Source organism: Sciurus carolinensis, chromosome 4, assembly GCF_902686445.1.
Source record: "Sciurus carolinensis chromosome 4, mSciCar1.2, whole genome shotgun sequence".
Classification (NCBI taxonomy): Eukaryota; Metazoa; Chordata; class Mammalia; order Rodentia; family Sciuridae; genus Sciurus; species Sciurus carolinensis.
The window spans coordinates 175,316,403-175,338,464 of record NC_062216.1 but is presented as its reverse complement, the minus strand read 5'-3'; the positions used below and the strand labels follow the sequence as shown (position 1 = coordinate 175,338,464).

The 22,062-nt window shown below is 59.9% G+C and overlaps 1 protein-coding gene across 2 annotated transcripts in view; it reads right to left on the bottom strand.

Moving 5' to 3' along the window:
- Tafa5 (TAFA chemokine like family member 5) overlaps positions 1-22,062 on the bottom strand; it is a 204,464-nt gene that overhangs the window by 28,724 nt on the left and 153,678 nt on the right. For both annotated transcript variants that reach the window (XM_047547895.1, XM_047547896.1), the window contains exon 3: positions 2,656-2,783. In XM_047547895.1, the coding sequence (XP_047403851.1) occupies positions 2,656-2,783 (128 nt within the window). The remainder of the gene's footprint in view (positions 1-2,655; positions 2,784-22,062) is intronic.

Below are 22,062 nucleotides of genomic sequence, written 5' to 3'. Positions count from 1 at the left end.
CCAAGCCGTCCACACAACTTCTATGACTGACGCTCAGGCCTGCGTGGCCAAAGGAATGACAGCCAGCACTGACCACCCCTTCTATGAGTAAATTAAGCACTGGACACGTGCAGCTGTGGCTGCCAGTGGTACAGATGTCTGTCGCCTGCCCAGTGTCCCTGGTGCGTGGTGCGTGGCCGCCTCCATAAAACACACCCTACAATGGGTGCTCAGCCCCTCCCGGGTGGCCCAACACACACCGAGGCCCATCCCTGGTCCTGCCTGTGGCCACGCGGCTCTGCAGCAGGGAGACGAGCGGGGCCCTTGCTGTTGACCAGCTGGTTGAAAATCTGTTTTCCGGGACTGGGAGTGGGGACAGGGGGGACACAGGCCTGCTGCGTGGGCAGAGGGCAGGAGAGCCCGGCCCCATCCCAGTGTGAGCCAGTGGGGAGGACACGAAGGCACCCGCGGGCGGTGGGCCCCAGGACCCCGCAGGTGCCGATGGCCAGGGGGCTCAAGCCCCTCACCACATGGTTAAAAACAGGCGGGATGCTGTGCCCCTGCTAGGAGACCTGGCATCACCTCGGGCTGCAGGGCACCTAGCGCCACCCAGGGTGCTCCATGACTCCGCTGTGCCACACTTGGTGGGGAAGAAGGGCCCCAGTCCCGTCCAGCAGAGATGCAGGTCCCCAGTACGTTCCCCCTGCAATCCGTGGGCTCGGTGGGCAGAACCTGAGGCCGGGGGCGGGGGGACATCACAAAGCCCACTGATGGGGGCTTCTCCCAGTGTCTCGATATGCTGGGGCTTCTCCCACTGTCCCTCCACTCATCAGGGTGGCTCCTATGCCCTGGGGACTTTATGGATGACCACATTTGGAGCTGCCAAGTGAGGACGGCCAGTCTGGGACAGTGGGCTGCCCAGCTCACGGGAAGGGTCTACCTCAGCAGGAGAAGGCGTTTCGAAGCCAGACAGAGCTGGGCACAAGCCCCTGGCAATGTGGCAACTGCCACTGAATGTTCACCTTGAAACAGGGAATTTCATGTCACCTGAGTCTCACCACAATTAGTGCTCCCAGCAGCTCCAAGTCAGGGAAGAGGAGAAAAGAGGAGAGGAGAGGGAGCTGGCACTCACCTGCAGCTGCCCGGGGACTGTCCCCAACACCACACTGGCCTTGCATATAAGGCTTGGCCTCCAGGAAGCTTGGCCACCTTGACGAGGGTCATGATTATGGACGCTGAGGCCAGGGAGGGACAGTGGTGTATCCATGCCCTCCAGGCATCAGTACAGTCTGGACAACTGCAGGGAAACTAACCCGCAGGCCTGTCTGCCAAGGGGCCAGAGGTTTCCCTGGGCTTGGGCCCCCACTCTCCCTGGCAGGTGAACACGTGTTGCCTAAGGACCGTCCTCCCCTGTCCTGTTTGCGCACCCGGGGAGGCCTGGCAGTTGGTGTTCTTCCTGAGAGCTGTGCTCAGGCAAGTTCCCTGGGCTGCCATCAAGGCCAAGTCTGCTTGGGTTCCTGCCCACACCGGAGGCCTCTGAGCCACTCCGAACCTGAGTGCTGTCCTCCTGGCTTGCTGAGGAACAGACCCCAGGCACCTGCCCAGCCCATGGAACCAGATCACGGCTCGCCCTGGAGCGTCCACACCAAAGCACCTCTGGAACACATGGCTAAAACAGCCCATCTGGCTCTGTCCCAAGCAAGATGGGGGCTCTACTGGGGTCTAGTCTCAGTGGCTGCAGCTCCCTGCCAGATGCAATTCTGGAAGACCCTTGGATATCTGCAGGGCTTTCCAGATCTTTCTGCAGGGCCACAGACCTCCCTGACCTCATGGCATGGAGCCTGGGTCAGGGCAAGTCATGACAGATGCTGAGGTCCTTGGCTTTTGAAGTGAACAAGGAAGAGCCCAGGCAGGGGTGGTCAGCCAGTGGGAGACGGAAGCCACTGGCTCTGAGCCCTGGCCTTTGGAGCATCCAGGGCCACATCCACATGGACTTGGGCTCTGTGGCCTGAACAAACATGGGAAAAGCTGCCCACGGTGCGCGGGGTGCACACTGAACAATTTATCTCAGAAAAGAAATCTCAAAGAATGCCCCAAACAATGACCCAGGGCCCCACCACCCCTGGAAGGAGCAGCTCTGGGGACCCAGTTAACAGTGGCCTCTGGAGAGAGGGGTCCACAGGGCACCTGATCGGAGGGATGGGTGGGGTGGAGCTGCTGCCCTCCGTGGGCTCAGGGTCTGTAAGTGGCCACCACAACACGTCTGGGAGAACTGGATGAACTCCCTTCCCAGTCCTGACTCTTTGGAACGTCCCCTTGGCCCCAGGTGGGCTGCAGAAGCTCATCCTCGTCAGCAGGGTCTGGACGCGTGCCACGAAGCCAGGAAGCCCTCACCCTCGTGTGGTTCACCTGTCCCTGTCACCCCCACTGACCAGCCTCCTGGTGGTTCCACGTCCAGCTGCTCAGCCCCCACGTGCACCCGGGGACCACACCATCAGGGACAGGTTGTCAGGGCCTCAGCCCCAGAGTGAGGTGGGAAGACAGGACCGGGGCCTCTGCCAGGGAAGGAGCCACCAGTGGCCACCTGCCCACCTGCCCCGCCACAGCCACTTCCCTCGGGCTCTGGTGTCCGAGGCTGGGCACCCCCCAGGCCCACGGCGAGGACGCGGCACGTACCGTGGTGGTCTTTATCCGCCCGCCGGGCTGCGTGCACGTCCAGCCTGACCGGTTGATCAGCAGGTCACAGCCTTCCCCCTCCAGGCAGGGCAGCATCTCACACCACTGCTTCGTCCTGATGATGCGCGCTGCGGGAGAGAGGAGGCGGTCAGTGCTGCCCACCTGCCCGGGACGACCGGGGCCTGATCCTGGCGCTGGCTCTCGGTCCTGGGGCAGTTCCAGGTATGGCCCCTGCTGCCCAGGGCCAGTCAGCAGGGAGGCGGCCAGACACTGTCTCCTGGTTTGGGGCTGGACCCTAGCCAGGCTCTGCCACCATCAGGCACCAACCAGCAGGCAGTGACCGAGGGTGCTGGACACCTTCACGGGGCAGCACCAGGCCCCTGCCTGGGGGTGGCAGCCTCGCTGTCTCCTTTGTCAGGAAAGGGTGGAGGGGGCTTCCTGGTCAGGTACTCCTCAGATGCGCCTCGGGTGGCTGTCCATGGTCCTGAGGTGCGGGCTCCGTGCCAGGAGTGAGGCTGGCAGGAAGAGGTGGGCAGCCAAGTCCTGCCCCCACTGGCCTCCCACCTGCACACCCTGGGCGGACCCTGGGGCCATTCCTGCACCAGCAGCTAAGGCTCCAGGACTGGAGGGCCTCAGTCCCAGGCGTGACCCCTGGACAAGGCAGGGTGGGTGCTGGTGGAGGCCAGGTGGCAGGGCGGGGGCCATGGCTCCTGGGACGCAGGTTGTAAGGCCCCAGTGGACTTCTCCACACCCAGGAGAAGTGTGTCCTCTCCTCTCCACACACCCACTGGTTTGTGTCTGCAGGCTGGGCCCTGGAGACTGCTCTGAGCAGAGAGGCAGGGCACACGGGCAGGAACGCCAGAGGCTCGCATCTGCACTACGGAAGCGTCCAGCCAACAGCAGAGATTCCTCAAGCAGGAAGAAACACTGGGCAACGTGAACGGCGCAGAGCGAGGACAGCTGGGCAGCAGCTGGGGCACCGGCCACCCGCCAGGGGTCATTCAAACACAGTCAAGCTATGAACAGGTGCAGGGTGGACACGGGATCCCACCAACTTCAACCCCAGGGTCAAAGGACGAAGAGAACTTAAGGTCTTAGGTGAAAACAAAGCATCCAAAGTATCGGTGGGAGGCCCAGTGAGGCCAGGCCTCCGTCCCAGGGGCTCCTGCCAAAACAGGTGCTGCGCCCAAAGCAGAGGCGACCACAGCATATCACACGCTCCTCCCCACTTGGGGGCCCTGCGTGGACTTCCATGTCCTCTTGCTCACCCCTCAGCCCACCCCCTCAGAACAGGCTTGGAATCCATGTCACCAGGGTGCCAGGGTTCACGTCACCTCCACGTTCTCCACTGGGCTCCTCCTTCCTGGAGCCACGTTCTGATGGCCCAGAGGTGCAGAGAGCAGCTGTCTGAGCTGCAGCTGTGCAGCCCTGCAGGGTGGGAGGCTGCCCGTGACCGTCATAGGCGCAGGCTGGGAGACCTTCCCAGGCAGAGGGGCCCCGGCTCCCACCGGCCCGGCTCTGGCCTCTCTCAGCACCCTAGCTCCTGGGCTCCCTCCTGCACTTTCTTTTCCAACTCATTTTTTCTTTTTAAAAAGATAAACCACAGCCCTCCTGAAGGACATACACCAACGAGAGAGGCAGTTTTGCAGGGTTTGTGCTTAGTGGAACTTCTCCCAGGCAGCCGAAGGGTGGCCGCTAGGGAACAGCTGTGCACACGCATGCGGCTGAGGACTCGCGCTCAGACAGCGTCCTCCAGAGGGCCAGCCCTTGAGCAGGCGTACTGGACCCTCACGGCCAGGGCTGGACAGCGCCTACTGTTCCTGAATCATTAATACTCGTGGCAAATGCCCCCAGTGCCAATTTGCAACTGCCTGGGACCTGGTAACTGGCCCTGGAGGGACCCAGGAGAGGGCTCACCCAGCAAGGACTGAGCCTTGGGGTCATTCCAGAGGAGGCTAGTCTAGGAGGCCAGGGGCAGTCTGTTAAATAGACCAGGGAGGTCCCCCAGCTGGTGACCAACCCTCCTTGCCAGTCCTGATGAGCCAGGAGGAGCCACCTGAGGACCTGCACTGAGCACAGTGGACAGGAGTCCTGGGATCGATTGGTTATGCCTGCCATGGACACAGCATGGAACCCTGCGGAGCATATGCTTCCTCCCACCCAGCCCACATAGGGGCATATGTATACCCAGTCAGTGAGGCAGCTTGTCCGAAAGCTGACCATTAGGCTAGCTCCTTCCCAGGCCACTGCTAAGCACTGAGTACAAGTTTACATACTGAGCCCTGAGCCTTGAATTTGGAGACGGGGCCTTTGAAAAATAGCTAATTAAGGTCAAGTGAGGTCATGAGGGTGGGGCTCTGATCTGACAAGGTTGGTGTCCTTAAAAGAGACACCAAAGAGCGTCTTACAGACCCACCAGTACACAGTGAGAAGGTGGCCCTACAGACCAGGGAGAGCCTCCCCAAACCCCAGCCCTGCTGGCACCTCAACCTTGGCCTCCCAGCCTCCAGAGTTGAGGAATAAATGTCTCTGGTTTGAACTGCCAGCCCGAGGTGCTTTGCTGTGATGCCCCAGCTGACGGAGGCAGCCAGCAAGGCCACAGACAGGGCAGTTCCTTGCTGAACTGCAGTCCCGGTCAGAGCAGTGTCCCGAGGAGGTAAGGCTGAGCACCGCTGAGCTCTGGGAGAGGAACCGCCTGGCTTCCTGGGACCCAGGAGAACGGTGGCCACCCTGGGCTGCACCCTCAAGCCCTGGACAGCGGCCCGAGCTGCCCACCTGGGATTTCACCCAGCTAGCATGGCGGCCGGGGGCAAGGAGCACTGGCACCGCACACACTTCCCTGGCTGCTCATCCCTCACGCGAAGCCACAGCGGCCACCTGTCCAGCCCCCAGACGTCACTTTGGGTGACAGTAAAAGACGGCACAAAAACCTTCTGAGACACCAACCAATACAAGTCTGAAGCCAAGAATGACTACGGGATTCACACATTCCCGCCCCAGAAGTCCTACAGGCTGTGCCTGAGAAATCCAACACGTCATAAAAGGGAGGGCGTGTCTCTGGCTCCAACCGCCCAGCAGTGGCATGGAGGGGCTGGCTGTGGCTGTAAGTGTCCCACTGCGTGTTCCCAGCTGTCCCAGGGAGCCACCCAGAGAGGCTCCCAGCAGTGGGCACCAGCTCACATCCTGAGCCTGAGAGGCCTCAGCTTCACCCGTGGGCCCAGAGCCCCAGGGCAGTCTCTGCCTATCCTGAGCCAAGACCACGGGCCTGGTCTCTCAGGTGAGGAGCCCCAGCTGCAAGAGGCGGGCAGGAGGGCCCAGGCTCAGCACTGCTTGCCACACACAGAGCAAGGCCCTGGGGCGCCCAGCACAGGCCAGGAGGCCAGGCAGTGCAGCAGCACTGGAAAGCTGGTCCTGGCCTGTTCGAGGGCACGAGGGGACAGGGCCAGCTTTGGAAGCTCAGGACAGTAAGACCCAGGGACCAGGGCTTGGGTTTGGATCCCATGCTACCTCCTGTCAGCAGGGACCTCAAGCCAGGGCTCCCTTTGGGGGGGCCTTCCCTGAGAGGCTGGCAGACAGCCGGGCTCAGCAGGACAGTGCCCCAGTGCCCAGTGCCCTCTCAGCCCTCAGGTCATGCACGGTGGAAGGCACTTGAGGTTGCTCAGACCAAGGCTGAAGACAGCAGGAGGATGCTGGGGAGACCTGCAGCCTCGGAGCATCCTGGGAGCCCCACCGCGGCTTCCTCGCTGGGCCCTGGCTCCTCACTGCCCTGTCCAGGTCAACTGCCCACACACCGGGGCTGCTGAGCCTGTCCTTCCTGCCCGCTCCCCCAGGCTGTGCTCTGCTGGCCCCAGGGGGAGCCCCACAGAGATGACATGATGGCTCAGCATCGGGACCAGGGGGCAGGAACGAGGGTGGGTCCCGGGGTGAGGAGGCAGCCTGTGCTGGAGCCCTGTGTCTGACCACACTGCACACACACATCTGTCCACAGGCACCTGTGCACACAAGCACGCATGTGCACCCATAAAACACAGGCACACGTGTCCACACCCACACAGGTGCACCTACACACGTGTGCATGCCAGACACACACACACACACACACACACACACACTCCCAGGAAGGCCACTCTGGGCTCCAGGCTCACAGTGGGTGCATGGAAGCATTTGTGGAATGAATGGACAAGCAGAGTCCCTGGCCCTGCCCCATCCCAGGCCTGGGTGTGCCCAGAGCAGCCCTCCGAGGACACTGGCGCCGGCGCTGAGCACACAAGTCCTTCTGTTTGCCCCAAAGAGCTCTGCCCGCCCAGCCCGGCCCACTTCCTGCTGGGGGCGGTGGGAGGCGCAGGGCCAGGCCACCACGTCCCAGGGACAAAGGGGCTTTTCATGTGGCATCTCACAACTTCGCTTCACCCCGGGCATGGGCTCCGAAGGCCCCTCCTCTGGCCTCATGTCAAGGCAGCTCTCAGGGCACAGGAGGGACATCCCCAGGGCCTGACCAAGCTTCCCGGGGGCCACGGGTGGTGGCAGCTGATGGCCAGCCTGTGGGCAGACGTTGCCACATACCGGGCTGTGACACCCAGGAGGCTCCTCAGCACAGAGGTCAGCGCTGGGGCTTCCTGTGTCCCACACGCCCACTGAGAGCCCCGGGCCTGCAGAGAGCAGGAAGCCCAGGCGGGAGGCGCCTCGGGGAGGAGTTCTGCCATTCCCGGGCCTCTGGCAGGGGCCACAGCCCAGGGAGCGGCCAGGCCAGGCTGCTCCCCTCTCCACCTGCCACGTGTCCCAGAGGTACCGCCAGTCACTGCACACAGCTCTCCTCTCCAGGCAGGGCCTGCATCTCAGCCACACGTGCAGGCAATCCACCAGACACACGTCACACACACACACACCACGTCATACACACACCACATCATACACACACCACATCACACGCACACACACCACGTCATACACACACCACATCATACACACACACACACGTCACACACACACACCACGTCATACACACACACACCACATCATACACACACCACATCATACACACACCACATCACACGCACACACACCACATCATACACACACCACATCATACACACACACACGTCACACACACACACCACATCATACACACACCACATCATACACACACACACGTCACACACACACACCACGTCACACACACACACACATCATACACACACCACATCATACACACACACACATCACACACACACACACCACGTCATACACACACATACCACGTCATACACACACATACCACATCATACACACACCACATCACACGCACACCACATCACACACACACCACGTCATACACACACCACATCATACACACACACACGTCACACACACACACCACGTCATACACACACACACATCATACACACACCACATCACATGCACACCACATCACACACACACACACCACATCATACACACACGCCACATCACACACACACACACCACATCACACACACACACACCACGCCATACACACACACACACACCACGTCATACACACACACCACATCATACACACACACCATGTCATACACACACACCACGTCACACACACACACACCACATCATACACGCACACACCACGTCATACACACACACACACACCACGTCATACACGCATACACCACATCATACACACACACCACGTCATACACACACACCACATCATACACACACACACCATGTCACACACATACACACACCACATCATACCCACACCACATCATACCAACACCACATCATACACACACACACATCATACACACACACCACGTCATACACACACACCATGTCATACACACACACCACATCATACACACACCACATCATACACACACACCACATCATACACACACACACATCATACACACACACACCACATCATACACACACCACGTCTCACACACACCACATCATACACACACCACATCATACACACAAACACACCACATCATACACACACACACCACATCATACACACACACACACCACATCATACACACACACACCACATCATACACACACCACGTCTCACACACACCACGTCACACGCACACCACATCATACACACACACACCACGTCATACACACACCACATCATACACGCACACCACGTCACACACACACACCACGTCACACGCACACCACATCATACACACACACCACATCATACACACACCACATCATACACACACACCACGTCACACGCACACACACACCCCACATGAACGCACATAGGCGCACAGGTCCACATGCACCACCGCACGTGGCCTCAGGGCTTGCTGCCAGCTCTGCGTGGCGCTCTGTGCTGTGGGGCTCCCTGGCAGGGCATCCCTGGGTCGTGCCCAGAGCCCTCTGCATGGACACCACTGCCTCCTGGGTGAGAGCCACCGCGGCCTCGCCCTCGAGGACGGCAGGGGAAGAGCTGGCCCCGTGGCACTGCCCAGCGAGTGCTGGACCGGCGAGCCTCGCAGGAAGCGGGAGGGAGAGGGCTGGACTTGTTCCCGCCCCGGGTCAACTTGCCCGAGCAGTCGGCACCCAATGGAACTGAGGAAGGAACCTGCGGCCACGGGGATGCCAGGTCAATGGGGGACACAGGGCCCTCCAGGGACGAAGGACGCGCAGGAGAGGAGGGAGCAAAATGCATCTGGGGAGGGACGGCTCCGCAGGGCAGGACCTCCCGGCACGGACCTGTGCAGGGTGAGCTGACCCCAGGCCAGGGCGGCCACACAACCTGCCTCAGTGGCACCCGTGAGTCCTCATGGACAGCCCCAGCTAGAGTCCTACCAGGAAGGGGCACGTGCATGCACGCCAGAGAAGACCTGCCACGGAACTGCTGCCCCAGCACTGCTGGCCACTGCCCCAGCCTGCTGGAGGCCTGTGTCACTTGGGGACAGGGACGGGGGCTGCCACCAGGCCTGCCTGGGGAGGTCTTCATGCACTTCCTAGCACCCTCCCGTGACAGGGGCTGAGGCCCCGATGCTCCCGTGGGCCCAGGTCCTCAGGAGCACCCACCCGATGCCCTCGTCCACCACAGCAGGTCCCGGAGACCAAGGGTTTCCTCTCACACAGAAGATGCTCCCAAACAGCCAGGAGGCGCTGCCCACCTCCCCAGCCTGGAGCAGGGTCCATCAGAGGGGGGGAACCTCGCCTTTGGGGCATTCAGGATGGGAATCATGAACGGATAGAATGGGACTTCTCTCTCCACCACAGAGTCCTGAAAACCTTTGCTTATCTTGGTGCCAACGGAGAAGTTCCGTCCTGTGTGCAAGAGGCACTGGCCCGGCCTCTCCAGGACCTCAGCTGCACATCAAGGCCTCTGGAGCATTAGCCACCAGCATGCAGTGGGCCCAGGCAGCGCCCGAGGGCCCCGCCCTGCCCACTTCCTGATCCCTCTCTGCACCACCTGTCCCACCCCCACCCCGTCTCCGTGGGCTGCAGTGGAAGGGCCGGCCAGCCCCACGCTTCAGTGCAGTGGGTCGGAATCCCCAGATGGTGAGCCACACCTACCCCAGACCATGGTCTCGCCCTCGAGCAGCCAGCTGTGACGTGCATGCAGCAGGGCTGGGGCACTAGAGTCAATGCTGCTGGGCCCAGGGAGAGGCGTGGGCAGGGCTGGCAGGAGCAGGGAGCTCCAGGACGGTGGAACCTGATCTGTCCACAGACCTCCGACCACCACGGAGCCTCTTCTACTTAGCTCTGATTGAGCCACATGACAACTGCGTGGCCCCGACACCTGAGCATGTCCTTCAAGCTTCTCCAGCAACTCAGGGTGCACCACGGCCTGGGGGCTAGTCCAGAGCTTGGTGGCCAAGTCCTCTCTGCTGACCCTCCCTGAGAGCGCCATTCTACCCATGGAGTCAATGAGGTGCATCCCGTGTGGTCTGCAGGGACTTCGCCTCCAAGAACAAGTGCAGGAGGGAAGGGTGTGCGTGTGTGTGTGTGTGTGTGTGTGTGTGTGTGTGTGTGTGGTGTGCAAGCTCCTGCATGCACACAGGGAAGCTTTCACCGCACTCCTGGAAACCCACGTGGACTCCAACAGGAAGAGGGGCAGCCTGGCCCAGGCCCGTGGCGGTGGCTCCCCGCCTTCCCTCTCCCTCCTCGGGCAGTTCATTAGCAGTAAGTGCAGCAGTAAATATGCGATGAGGATTTCTTCTCTGTCCCCAGTCTCTGCAATAATTGGATTACTGCTGTTTAAAGCAGCGTCCTGTCATGCTGAAGGCCAGCTGTCCGCACGCATGCAGAGTGAGCGTTATCAGGAGCCTGCTTCAAAAATGCCTCCGGAAGGTTCGGGTCAAGCGCAAGGTGTGATCACAACACACAAAGCTGTGACTACCAACAGGACTTGGGGACACAAGCCCGTGCGTGAGCCACGCGGCTCAGGAGCAGAGGGGCCTGCGCAGTAGCAGGAAGGCCCTCCCACCCCAGCCTGAGCCCCACGCAGGCCCTGGGAAACATCTGCTCGGTAAAGTTAATACTGCAAATTTAAATTTTATTGGTTTTGCAGTTTTATTTGTGTTTAATTTGTAAATGGCTTTTGGTTTATTCCAGTTTTATGGGCTAGGAGGGCTCTGGCTTTGCATTGGTTCATATTTCTGCAACATTATAATAAAAACAATGTAGGTCACAGCGGGCAGCTCGAGGGGTCTTCCCTCCCAAGGGGCTTTCGCACTCCATGTCTGCTCCAGGCCTCAGCGAGCTGTTCAGTAGAGCCAGACCACAGCTGTGCTGCGCTTGTTGGGAGAAAGACCTGGCCTGCTGCGGGACTGGACCTGAACTGGGCCCAGGGGCCTCCCCATGAGTGAGCACACCCTGTCGTGCACAATGGCAGAAGGGGGCTCAGGAGGCATTGGCCCTGGGGCCAGCAAAGCTCTGGGGAGGCCCTGCCTCCCCATCCTCACTGCAGGGGGGCATCAGTGTCCTGGGACGGCTATTCGGGCTCCAAGGCGGGTCCCAGCTGAGACACAGATCTGGGCACACGCCCTGGAACCAGCACAGGTGTGGGATAGAATCACAGGTGATTGGTCCCCACGGTCAGTGGAGGCAGCATCTCCCCTGCTGGCCTGGGGTGTCTAGCAGGTCCTGTGGCTATTTTAGTCACTGTGAGGAAATGGAACATCCTGTCACCTGCCTCCCCATGTGGTAATTAGGTGCTGGTCCCAGGCAATCAGGGCACAGAACTTGATTGAGTACTGATTTCCCTGCTCACAGCTGGGCCTGGTCAGCTGCCTCTTCCTCCTGTGCCCAGTGGGCGTGGCTCCCAAGGGCACCTCACTGAGTCTGAGGCTGCTGGCCTGCTGCTCCCGCTCCAGGGCAAGCTCCTGAGGCCAGACGCCTGGAAATCGGGCTGGAGACCTTTGTCCTGTAGGCCCCAGGGGCCCTCTGGACCCACGGTCGTCCTCTGACACACGGTCCCGCTCTCCAGACAGATCCAGCTTCCCCGGCTGCAGTGACCTGTGTATGTGCCAGGACCTCCCTCACTGGGATTCCCAGGAGACATCCTTGCTTAAAGCCCTCTCTCCTCCAATTCCTGACGTAGGGACAGGGTCCAGCCTCATGCAACTGTCCTTGATGACTGCGTGGGAAGGCACCTCCAAGGAGGCCACCCTTCTCCAGGGGTCTAGTGTTCAAGACAGACTCAGCAGCATCCGGAAGACTCCGCCAACCCCTAGTCACTCGTCCCCTGTCAGCCTGGATGCCTTCAATGTCACACTCGTCTTTCCTCTTTTTCCTGGGATGCTCCCAGGAGCAGGTAGGGCCTCTGCTCCAAACAACCTCTGCAGGGCGCACCCTGCCCTGGGTCTGCACAGGAGCCTCCCTCTCCTCCAAGGGAGGAGTGCTATGCCTCAGCATCCCCTCTCCCAGCTCAGCTCAGTCGCCACACCCATTGCCGAAGCCCCTTTTCTCTCCCTATCACCAGCATCATTACCATAGGTAGAACCACCAGCATCATCACAGTAAATATAACCATCACCACCACCACCATTACCATCATCACCATAGATACAACCATCATGAGCACCATCGATAATAACCATCATCACCACCATTACCATCATCACCATAGATATAACCATCATGAGTACCATAGATAATAACCTCACCACCACCACCATTACCATCATCACCATAGATATAACCATCATGAGCACCACTGATAATAACCTCACCACCACCACCATTACCATCATCACCATAGATATAACCATCATGAGTACCATAGATAATAACCTCACCACCACCACCATTACCATCATCACCATAGATATAACCATCATGAGCACCATAGATAATAACCATCACCACCACCATTACCATCATCACCATAGATATAACCATCATGAGCACCATTGATAATAACCTCACCACCACCACCATTACCATCATCACCATAGATATAACCATCATGAGCACCATAGATAATAACCATCACCACCACCATTACCATCATCACCATAGATATAACCATCATGAGCACCATTGATAATAACCTCACCACCACCACCATTACCATCATCACCATAGATATAACCATCATGAGCACCATAGATAATAACCATCACCACCACCATTACCATCATCACCATAGATATAACCATCATGAGCACCATTGATAATAACCTCACCACCACCACCATTACCATCATCACCATAGATATAACCATCATGAGCACCATCGATAATAACCTCATCACTACCACCATTACCATCGTCACCATAGATAAAACCGTCACCACCATCATTACCACAGATGTATCCATCACCAGCACAACCATAGACATAACTCTCCATAGATACAGATATAACCCTCGTTGCCATCATCACCCATGTATACAACCATTGTCACCACGACCATCTTTACCCTCATCACCATGATGACCATCACTACACTCAATCACCATCGTCACCATTACAATCATGACCCTAGGTCTAACCATCACGATATCATCACCAGAGATATGATCCTCACCACCAACGTCACTGGCGCCATCAGCCCTATAGATACAACCACTGTCACCACCACCACCATCACATGAAGATGATCTTGGTCACCGTCTCCTCTTCCTCCTCTCACCATCACCCCATCCCCACCACCAGTGCCATCACCATCACCACCACGATCCCTACCGCCACCTCCTGCGTATCTGTCACTAATGTCCCCATCACAATCGCCATGGGCAGCATCGGACGCGTGGCTCCTTTCATCCTCGGGGCAGTTCCAGATGGACGGTTTGACCTCACTTCCGACATGAACGTGAGACACGGAGCGGGCAGTGAGGCGGGCTGTAACTCCGCGCTGCAGGCCTGCCGCCTCCCGCCCAGGCAGCCCTCCCCAGTTCCTGCCGACGCCGCCAGGGTGGGACGGCCCAGTTCCTGACAGCACTGAGCTGCGGGGAGGGAGGGGCGGGGCTCCGTGAGGGGAAGTGCTGCTGGGGAGCCGGGCACGCTCTGCGGCCGGCCGCACGCGGGCCAGACCCTCCGCCCGCTCCACCACAGCGCGCTCGGCGGGGCTTCTGCCTGGACAGACACGGTGGGCTCACATTCCCCGGGGCCTGCGGACAGCAGCTGCTCACCGCTGAGGACGTGTCCAGCCTGCACAGGTCCACACAGAGCTCCACGTCCCATGATAGGCGTCCCTGTCCACGGACGGCCCCAGCCACTTTCCTGACAGCAAGGAGTCCTCAAAGGGAACGGCGCCTGGTATGGAGGGAACTTCTGGTGCGAGGCACTCAGTGTGGAGAGTCTCGCTCCACAGACAGTGTCCTCCGCCCTCCAGGAACTCGCCCCGCCCACCCTGGGGTCCCTGTTCCAGAGACCTGAGGGGAGGGTCTCGACAGAGGGATGCAGGGGCCACTTCACTAAGTTCCGACGGCAAGGGGACCCCAGGGCCGGGCGCTGGCTTCATCCACACTCCACCCAGCGCACGCCACCCACGCCTTTCTCATCGGCCCTGGAATCGCCGCCGAGGGGATGCTGGTGCCGCCGGTCGGAGAAGCAGACAGGGCCACACCACACTCCCAGCCTTCACGCCACCCCGTGGCACACGCCGTCCAGGTCCAGGAGACGGTCAGGCGTCCTCCGTGCTGCGTGGTGGGAGGGAGGCGAGGCTGCAGGGGCAGCTCCCAGAGGACAGGTCAAGGGAGCAGGGCCACCGCCGTCTGTCCTGCAGGCTCGGCCAGTGCTGGAGAGCCTTTCAGAGCCTCCAGGCTGCGTCTGGGGCTGCCCTGATGCTTCCCTCCCGGGGCAAAGTGGGGGGCACTGCGCGGGGCAGAGCGGGGCCTGGCAGAACCAGAGCAGCCTCGTTCACACTGCAGAGCCTCACGCTCTCCCCAGCAGCTGCCGGGAAACCGTGCCTCTGGGAGGAACAGCAAAGCCAGGACCCCCGGCAGGTGGGAGGGCGGAACTGCACTTCGGAGCCCTGCCACGCAAGCACGGGGAACCCATGAGTGACTCGGGGGCGAGACAGTCTGGAAAGCCTTTGTAACTTGTCAGCCTGGCCCAGCTAGTAAGGGGGCAGCAGGATTTAGGAAAGCGGGAGATGAGGCCTCAGTTCTCCTGGAGACGGCAGCTTTCAGTCCTGACCCCAGGGCCTTTGCTCAGACTCGCTGCTCTGGCAGGACCCTGGGCTCTGCAGGCCAGGCCTGCACACACAGCCTGCACCCCCCTTGCTTGCTGGTCAGGAGACTTTGCAGCGGTGGGAGTGACAACGTGGGGAGGGCTTAGGGTCTGGGGTGAAGGGCGTCGGCCTTGGTGTCCACTCCCTATGCAGCGGCTCAGCTCTGCCCCACAGTGGAGGCCATGTCCACCTCTGTTCCTACTAGGGCTCCTCTGCTGTCCAGGACAGAGCATGCTGCTGGCCACCAAGGCCCAGAGCGTCACTCCTGCCCTGGGCAGGACCTCCTGGGCTCCAGGAAGGGTCCTGGAGAGATCGGGATGGAGGCCGCTGCCTAGCCTGGCCCTCAAGGCCGTCCATGAGGCACAGGTGCCGAGGACCTTGGGCCAGCGTGGCCTCCTTCCCACCCCATGGGGCCAGGGCAGCCCACTCAGCTCCCGAGGGCAGTGGGCCTGGGTGTGCACACCTGATGCCACGTGTCTCTCAGTGCCAGTCGTCGGGCCAAGCAGCAGGCTGAGGGTCTGAGTGGGCCCCAGTTCCACCACCTGCCAGAGCCAGGGGAGCCCTGTGGCCGGCATGCTCATGGGTCCTGAGCTGTTGACCTGTGGCAGCTGTGACCAATGGAGTCTGCATGGCTGTACGTGTCCACATGCATCTTTGTATGTGTGTCCCTTGTGGCTGTACATGACTGTGTGGCCGTGTTGTCCCCGTGTGGGTGACTGTGTCCCTGTGTGGCTGTGGGTGGCTATGTGCCTGCAAGGTTACGTCTCTACATGGCTATGTCCCTGTGTGTTCCTGCATGGCTGTGTCCCTGCATGGTTATGTCCTGTGTGTCTCTGTGTGGCCATGTCCCTGTGCGGCTGTGTCCCTGTGTGTCTCTGGGGGGCTCTGTCCCTGCACGGCTGTGTCCCTGAGTGGCCATGTCCCTGTGCGACTGTGCCCGTGTGGCTGTGCCCCTGCGAGGCTGCACGTGTGCCCGTGGTGGGTCTGAGGCTCTGCTCTAGGGCCGAGCCACCTGGTGATGCGCCTGCTGCCAGCTTCGCCCTCCCTGTGCTTTCTGGCACCAGGAAGTGGTGGCCAGTCTCTGAAAGGTAGAGCTCAGAAGCGCTCGCTGCTGGGGGCCAGGCCCCCGTGCATCCCAGTTAGGGAACCAGGAAGCCCGCGGCCACGGGCAGGGCCCCATGCTGCTGGACCCTGCCTCCAGGGCAGACCCTGGCCACGGATGGCCACACTCAGACAGGACATGCAGCAGGCGTGACAGCAGTACTGACCTGCTGGGGTCATGGGGACGGAGTGGCTCACCAGCCCCAGGTGCACACGGGGTCGTGGGGATGGAGTGGCTCACCAGCCCCAGGTGCACACGTGGACCCCAGGAGCAAAACACGATTTCCTTCCATCGACACAAATCCCTTGCTCTGCCTGACCGTGGATCAACCACAGCGCAGTGGGACGCAGGGACCCAGCCACGTCGGAACACGGAACACGCCCGCCCCGTCTGGGGTGGCAGAAGGCAGTGCAGCACCTGACCAGGAGAGCCCGTCCCCAGAACTCACTGATTTTGAGATAGGCACTTCCTTACCAGGGGTAAAGGGACACTAGTGAACACGTGTGTGCTTGGTTCATGTGTGTGTGTCTAACATACAGATACACAGACACACAGACACACAAACACAGTCACGCAAACACACAGACACACAGACACAGAGACATGGATACACACAAATACGTAGACACACAAACACAGAGACCCAGACGTACACAAACACACAGAGACACAAACACAGGTACAGAAACACACACAGAGTCACACAAACACAGACACACAAACACAGAGACCCAGATATACACAAACACACAGAGACACAAACACAGGCACAGAAACACACACAGAGTCACACCAACATAGACACACAAACACTAGAGACACAGATACACACAGACACACAAATATGCAGACACACAAACACACAGAGACCCAGATATACACAAACACAGAGACACAAACACAGACACAGATACACACAGACACACAAATATGCAGACACACAAACACACAGACACAAATATGCAGACACACAAACACACATAAACACACAAATTTAGAGTCAGGAAACATGCACACAGACATCCGCACACACAACACAAACACGCAGACCCAATGGCCTTGTAGGTGTTGACCCTGGCGCCTGTCACTGGAGTCAGAAGCACCTGCAGAGTGAAGTTCCCACCTGGAACATTTAAAATCTGACCGCTACGCCAGGCTGAGGCCCCAAGAGGCCCTGGACTCCCACTTCTGCCCCCAGGGGGCGGCAGGTTGAGACCCAGCCTGTGTAGAGGCTCAGGCCTCAGGCGGGGAGGCTCCAGGAGGCTGGGAGGTCTCCGTGGCAGGTAGCCCTTGGTGGCCCTGGGAACCCTTGGTGGCAGGGGCTCTGAGTCGTGACCTGCCTGGGCTTGGGGGGTGGCAGTGGGTGAGGGGACCAGAGGGCAGCTCTCTGAACACCATGGGCCTGAAGAAGCTTCTACAAACACAGATTAGCCTGGTGCTGAACTTGGGCAGGGAGCGCAGACTCACCTGAGTTCTGACACCTGTGCCCGGACACCAGGGGCCTAGGCTGCTGCCTCTGTCCAGCAGCACCTGGACACTTGCAGGCCACGCGGCCTGGAGCGTGGCTTTCTCAGGCCCTCCCTGTCCTATGGTCCAGGTACTGTGCAGTGACCAGGATCCCTGAGGCGAGGGGGAGCAGGCCCCCAACCTGGCGCATCCCCTAGTCCAGGCTGCGGGCCCGGAGGCTGCAGCAGCTCCCACTCTGACCCATCCTGGAGTGTGGCCACTGCTGGGCGCAGGGGGATCTCCAGCCTGTGGACTCACACTGAATGATGCTCGGGTCCCTCTGCACTCCCTGCCGTCGCAACGCACTGGGCGTGCTAGGGCCCTGGGGTCCCCAGTGTACTAGGGGCAATGCACGGGTGGGAGGGGCTGGTGGCTGACACACTGCCCCTGCCCTGGCCAGCTGTCCACCTGCTCTGTGAGAGGGTACTGGCCAGTCCTGGTTCCATAAAGACGGGATGACCACAGGGGGGATAAGAGGCATCGATCGACACTAGTCCTGGCCATTTGGAGATGTCTTCCCGGCACTCTCCAAACCCAGGTCCTGGGGAGAACAGAGCAGGACGGAGGTGGGAAGGGCACAGAGGTGGCCCCACACCCGTGCCTGTGCCAGCCTGGGCTCCACAGGTCCCGGGTCCCCAGCTGCACCTGCCTGACTGAGGCCTGGAGGACCAGGGTCTTTGGGGCGGGCCTGCCCCTGCCCTGCTCCCATCTGGGACTAGCTCTGCTCTGTGCTCAGCTCTGCGCTGGGTCCCCTTGGTCCCTCAGCTGACAGCTGGCAGCTGCATCATTCATGGGCAAAGGCTGCCAGCGAGCTTCCTGGAGCCTCCCAGGTGTGGGCTGAACTTAGGAGGCACCTGCGTCCTTCCTTCCTGTCTGCGACCTCTGGCCTGGAGGAGGGAGGGTTGCAGGTCGACAACAGAGCTGCGCTGAGGCGGGGCCATCCGCTGCCTCCCAGGCGAGAGGGCCGGGGTCATGCTCAGGCCACAGAGGAACGCCCAGCTGGAGGAAATGAGGCCCAGGAGCCCAGGGACAGGCGGGTGGCCTGGGGGTTCATGGAGCAGTGGAGGCTCCCAGGTTGCCCCTGGTCGCCAGGAGGGCTTCCTGGAAGAGGTGAGGTTGAGGATAAATCGGCCCCATGGAGAAGAGGGGTGGGTGGTAAAGGAGGGGCAGCACAGAGGTCCTCCTGCTAACTGGTGGGCAAGTGGTCAACCCTGCAGACCTGGAGCACAGCGACCAGCTGTGACGTGGGCAGCCAAAGTCCTCTGGCCACCACTGGAGGAGGGCCGGGGTCTGTGGGCTCAGAGCCCCTCAGCCTACCCACCTGCTAGACTGCAGGCAGACCCCAGGCCCCAGGAGGGAGCGGGCCCAATGCAGGTGGAGGAGTGGGGGCAGAAAGTCCTCAAGGACATGTGGACAGAGACAGAGCCCAGCAAAGCAGTGCCTCTGGAGGGCAGTTCACGGGGCCTCCCCCTGCTCTGTCCCGGAGGGTCCTGCTGGTGGCTGGGTCAGAGCCTGGACAGGCTCGGGGATCAGCCCCAAACAGAGGAGCCATGGGGGGCAAAGGCTGGGAGCCCCATCCGTGACCCCATCTGCCAGAGCTGAGGGCCTCAGGAGCAGGTGGCTGGGCCAGGCATCCACCCTGCGTGGCCTGGCTCTGCAGCGAGAGCCAGGAAGTGGAGCTGACTCAGATGTGGCCAGCTGTATCTCCAGGGCATGGCCACTGAGACCCCTGCTGGACAGGCCGGAGGCCAAGGTTCCTTCTTCACTGCGTTCTTGCCCCGGCTGTGACGGTCTGAGTGCACACGTGGCCATCCACGGAACCGTGAGTCCCTTCTAGAGCCTGATGTCCCAGGAGGCTCCAGGCTGGACTGCAGGGGAGTAGGACGTCCCGTCTTGGGCTGGGGGCTGGGCCAGGGGGCCTGTGGAGAGGCGGTGGAGGAGGCTGGAGAGGCCCTGTCACGTCACACCAGGCCATCCCACCTCCCGCCAAAAGCCAGGCTGTGGCCAGCACGTGAACAAAGGTATCCTTTCTTTCTTTGAAATCAGGGCACAGCACCTCCCAGGGCCAGGGAGGCCGTGCCGACTGCAGGGCTGAGGAACTCGAGCAGGAGGGCAGCGTCTGGTCCTGGGACCTCCGTGTGCATCTTTAACCACTTAAGAGGAGAAGAATCTGCGAGCCCCAGATAACGTCTTAACATCGGACGACATCTTTCTACGACTTCTAGACAGCGGGATTTAGTGCCAACAGTCTTGATAATCATTTTTTCTTTAAATAGTTACAGTAGAATGTGTGAATTTCAGGACGGCTCTCTGATTAGAGTGATTCATTAGCTGCCTACGACTGTCCCCTCCAGCTCCGGTGAACGGACAGCCCCGTGTTGCGATCGGCGCCCGGCGCTGCACCCGCGCTGAGCACTCCAAATGCTGCTAATCAAATTAGATGGAGAGGGAGAAAAGCGCGCAGTTGTCACGAGCTACCTGCTTCATTATCCATTAGGATCGAGACATGTAAATGGAGGGAAGGAAAACATGCCAATCGTTTCTCTTGGGCAAATTCCTAAGAATTGACAGAAGCTGTTTAGGAGGGAACACAGGGGAGTGCAGAGAGGGTGGTCTCTTCTGCCTGGTTGCAGGAGGCCCCCGGGGCCATGCTGCTGGGAAAGGCCCAGGAGCAGCAGGCAGCAGGGGGACGTCTCTTCACACTGCGAGGCAGCCACACGTCCCGCCCTCAGAGGCGGCACGCTCCTTGGCTTAGGTGTCTGGGACCAGCCAGGCAAGGAGAGGGCTGGTGCTAAGTGTTGCTGGGAGGCCACCGCAGGTGGACACTAAGTGGAGAACTCTGCCTATCTCCTGGGGAAGCTGGTGCCCTCGCTGAGGCTTAGACCCATCATGAGCCACCATAGGAAGCTCCGCTAGCAGGTCCACCACCCTCTGTCCATCCATCCACCATTCCTCCATCTCTCATCTGTCCACCCACCTATCCATCCATCATCCATCTCTCTGTTCACCATTCATCTATCCACCATTCATCTTTCATTCATCTCTCATCTATGCACTCATCCACCCATCCACTCACCATCCATCTCTCATCCATCCGCTCATCCATCCATCCACTCACCATCCATCTCTCATCCATCCGCTCATCCACCCATCCACTCACCATCCATCTCTCATCCATCCGCTCATCCATCCATCCATTCACCATCCATCTCTCATCCATCCACTCATCCATCCATCATTCATCCATCCTTTCAGCATATTTCCATCCACCCTCCCATCACCCTGCCTTTATTCACTGCCCACCCAGGCCTGCATCATCCAGGTATCCAATAACCCTTCCTCCCACCCACCCACCCAAACATTCAAACACCTGAGCACTGTGTTATGGTCTGAGTATGTCTCCCCAAAATTCTCATTTGGAAATCCTAGTCTGCAAGGCGATGGCATTGGTGCAGGGAGTGGGGGCTTCGGGAGGTGACAAGAACATGCAGGTGGTGCTGTCAAAAGCAGGATCAGCACCCTGTGAAAGAGGGGCTGGCTCACCCCTTCCACCCTGTGGGGATGCAGAGAGGAGGGGCTGTCTGCAGCTGGGAAGAGCTCTCATCAGCATCTGCCTGGTTTGCAGGATGTCATTTAAATCTTAGACTTCCAGTCCCCAGGACTGTGAGGGACAGATTTCTTGTGCTTATAAGCCACCCGGTGAATGGCACTGCTACACCAGCCTACGTGGACTAAGACGGCAGGAAGCTCTGGAGTCGCCTCCTTCTCCAGTGATCAGAGGCCCGTGGTGGCCTTAGACCTGCACTGCCCACTGGGAAGGGGCCGTGTGCCCTCTGCTCCCCTTCCCTGCGTCTGAGGCAAGCTTTGCAAGAAAGGCACGGAGCTGATGCCGGTGACGCGCGTGACCTGCTGAGCTCCTGACACAGCCCACACACTGTCAAGACACTCCGGACTTCAGAGCCCCAAGTAGCTTCTCTGTAGCCCACAGGGAGGGTCAGCCAGCCATGGAAGAGGGGGTCAGGACAGAGTGTGGGCCGAGAGGCCTCAGCCGAGTGCATTCTGACCGCAGGAGTGGAACTGTAAAGAAGCAGAGTGGACACACCCCTGAGAGGGGACGGCGGGGCCAGGACGGGAGGTGGGCCTG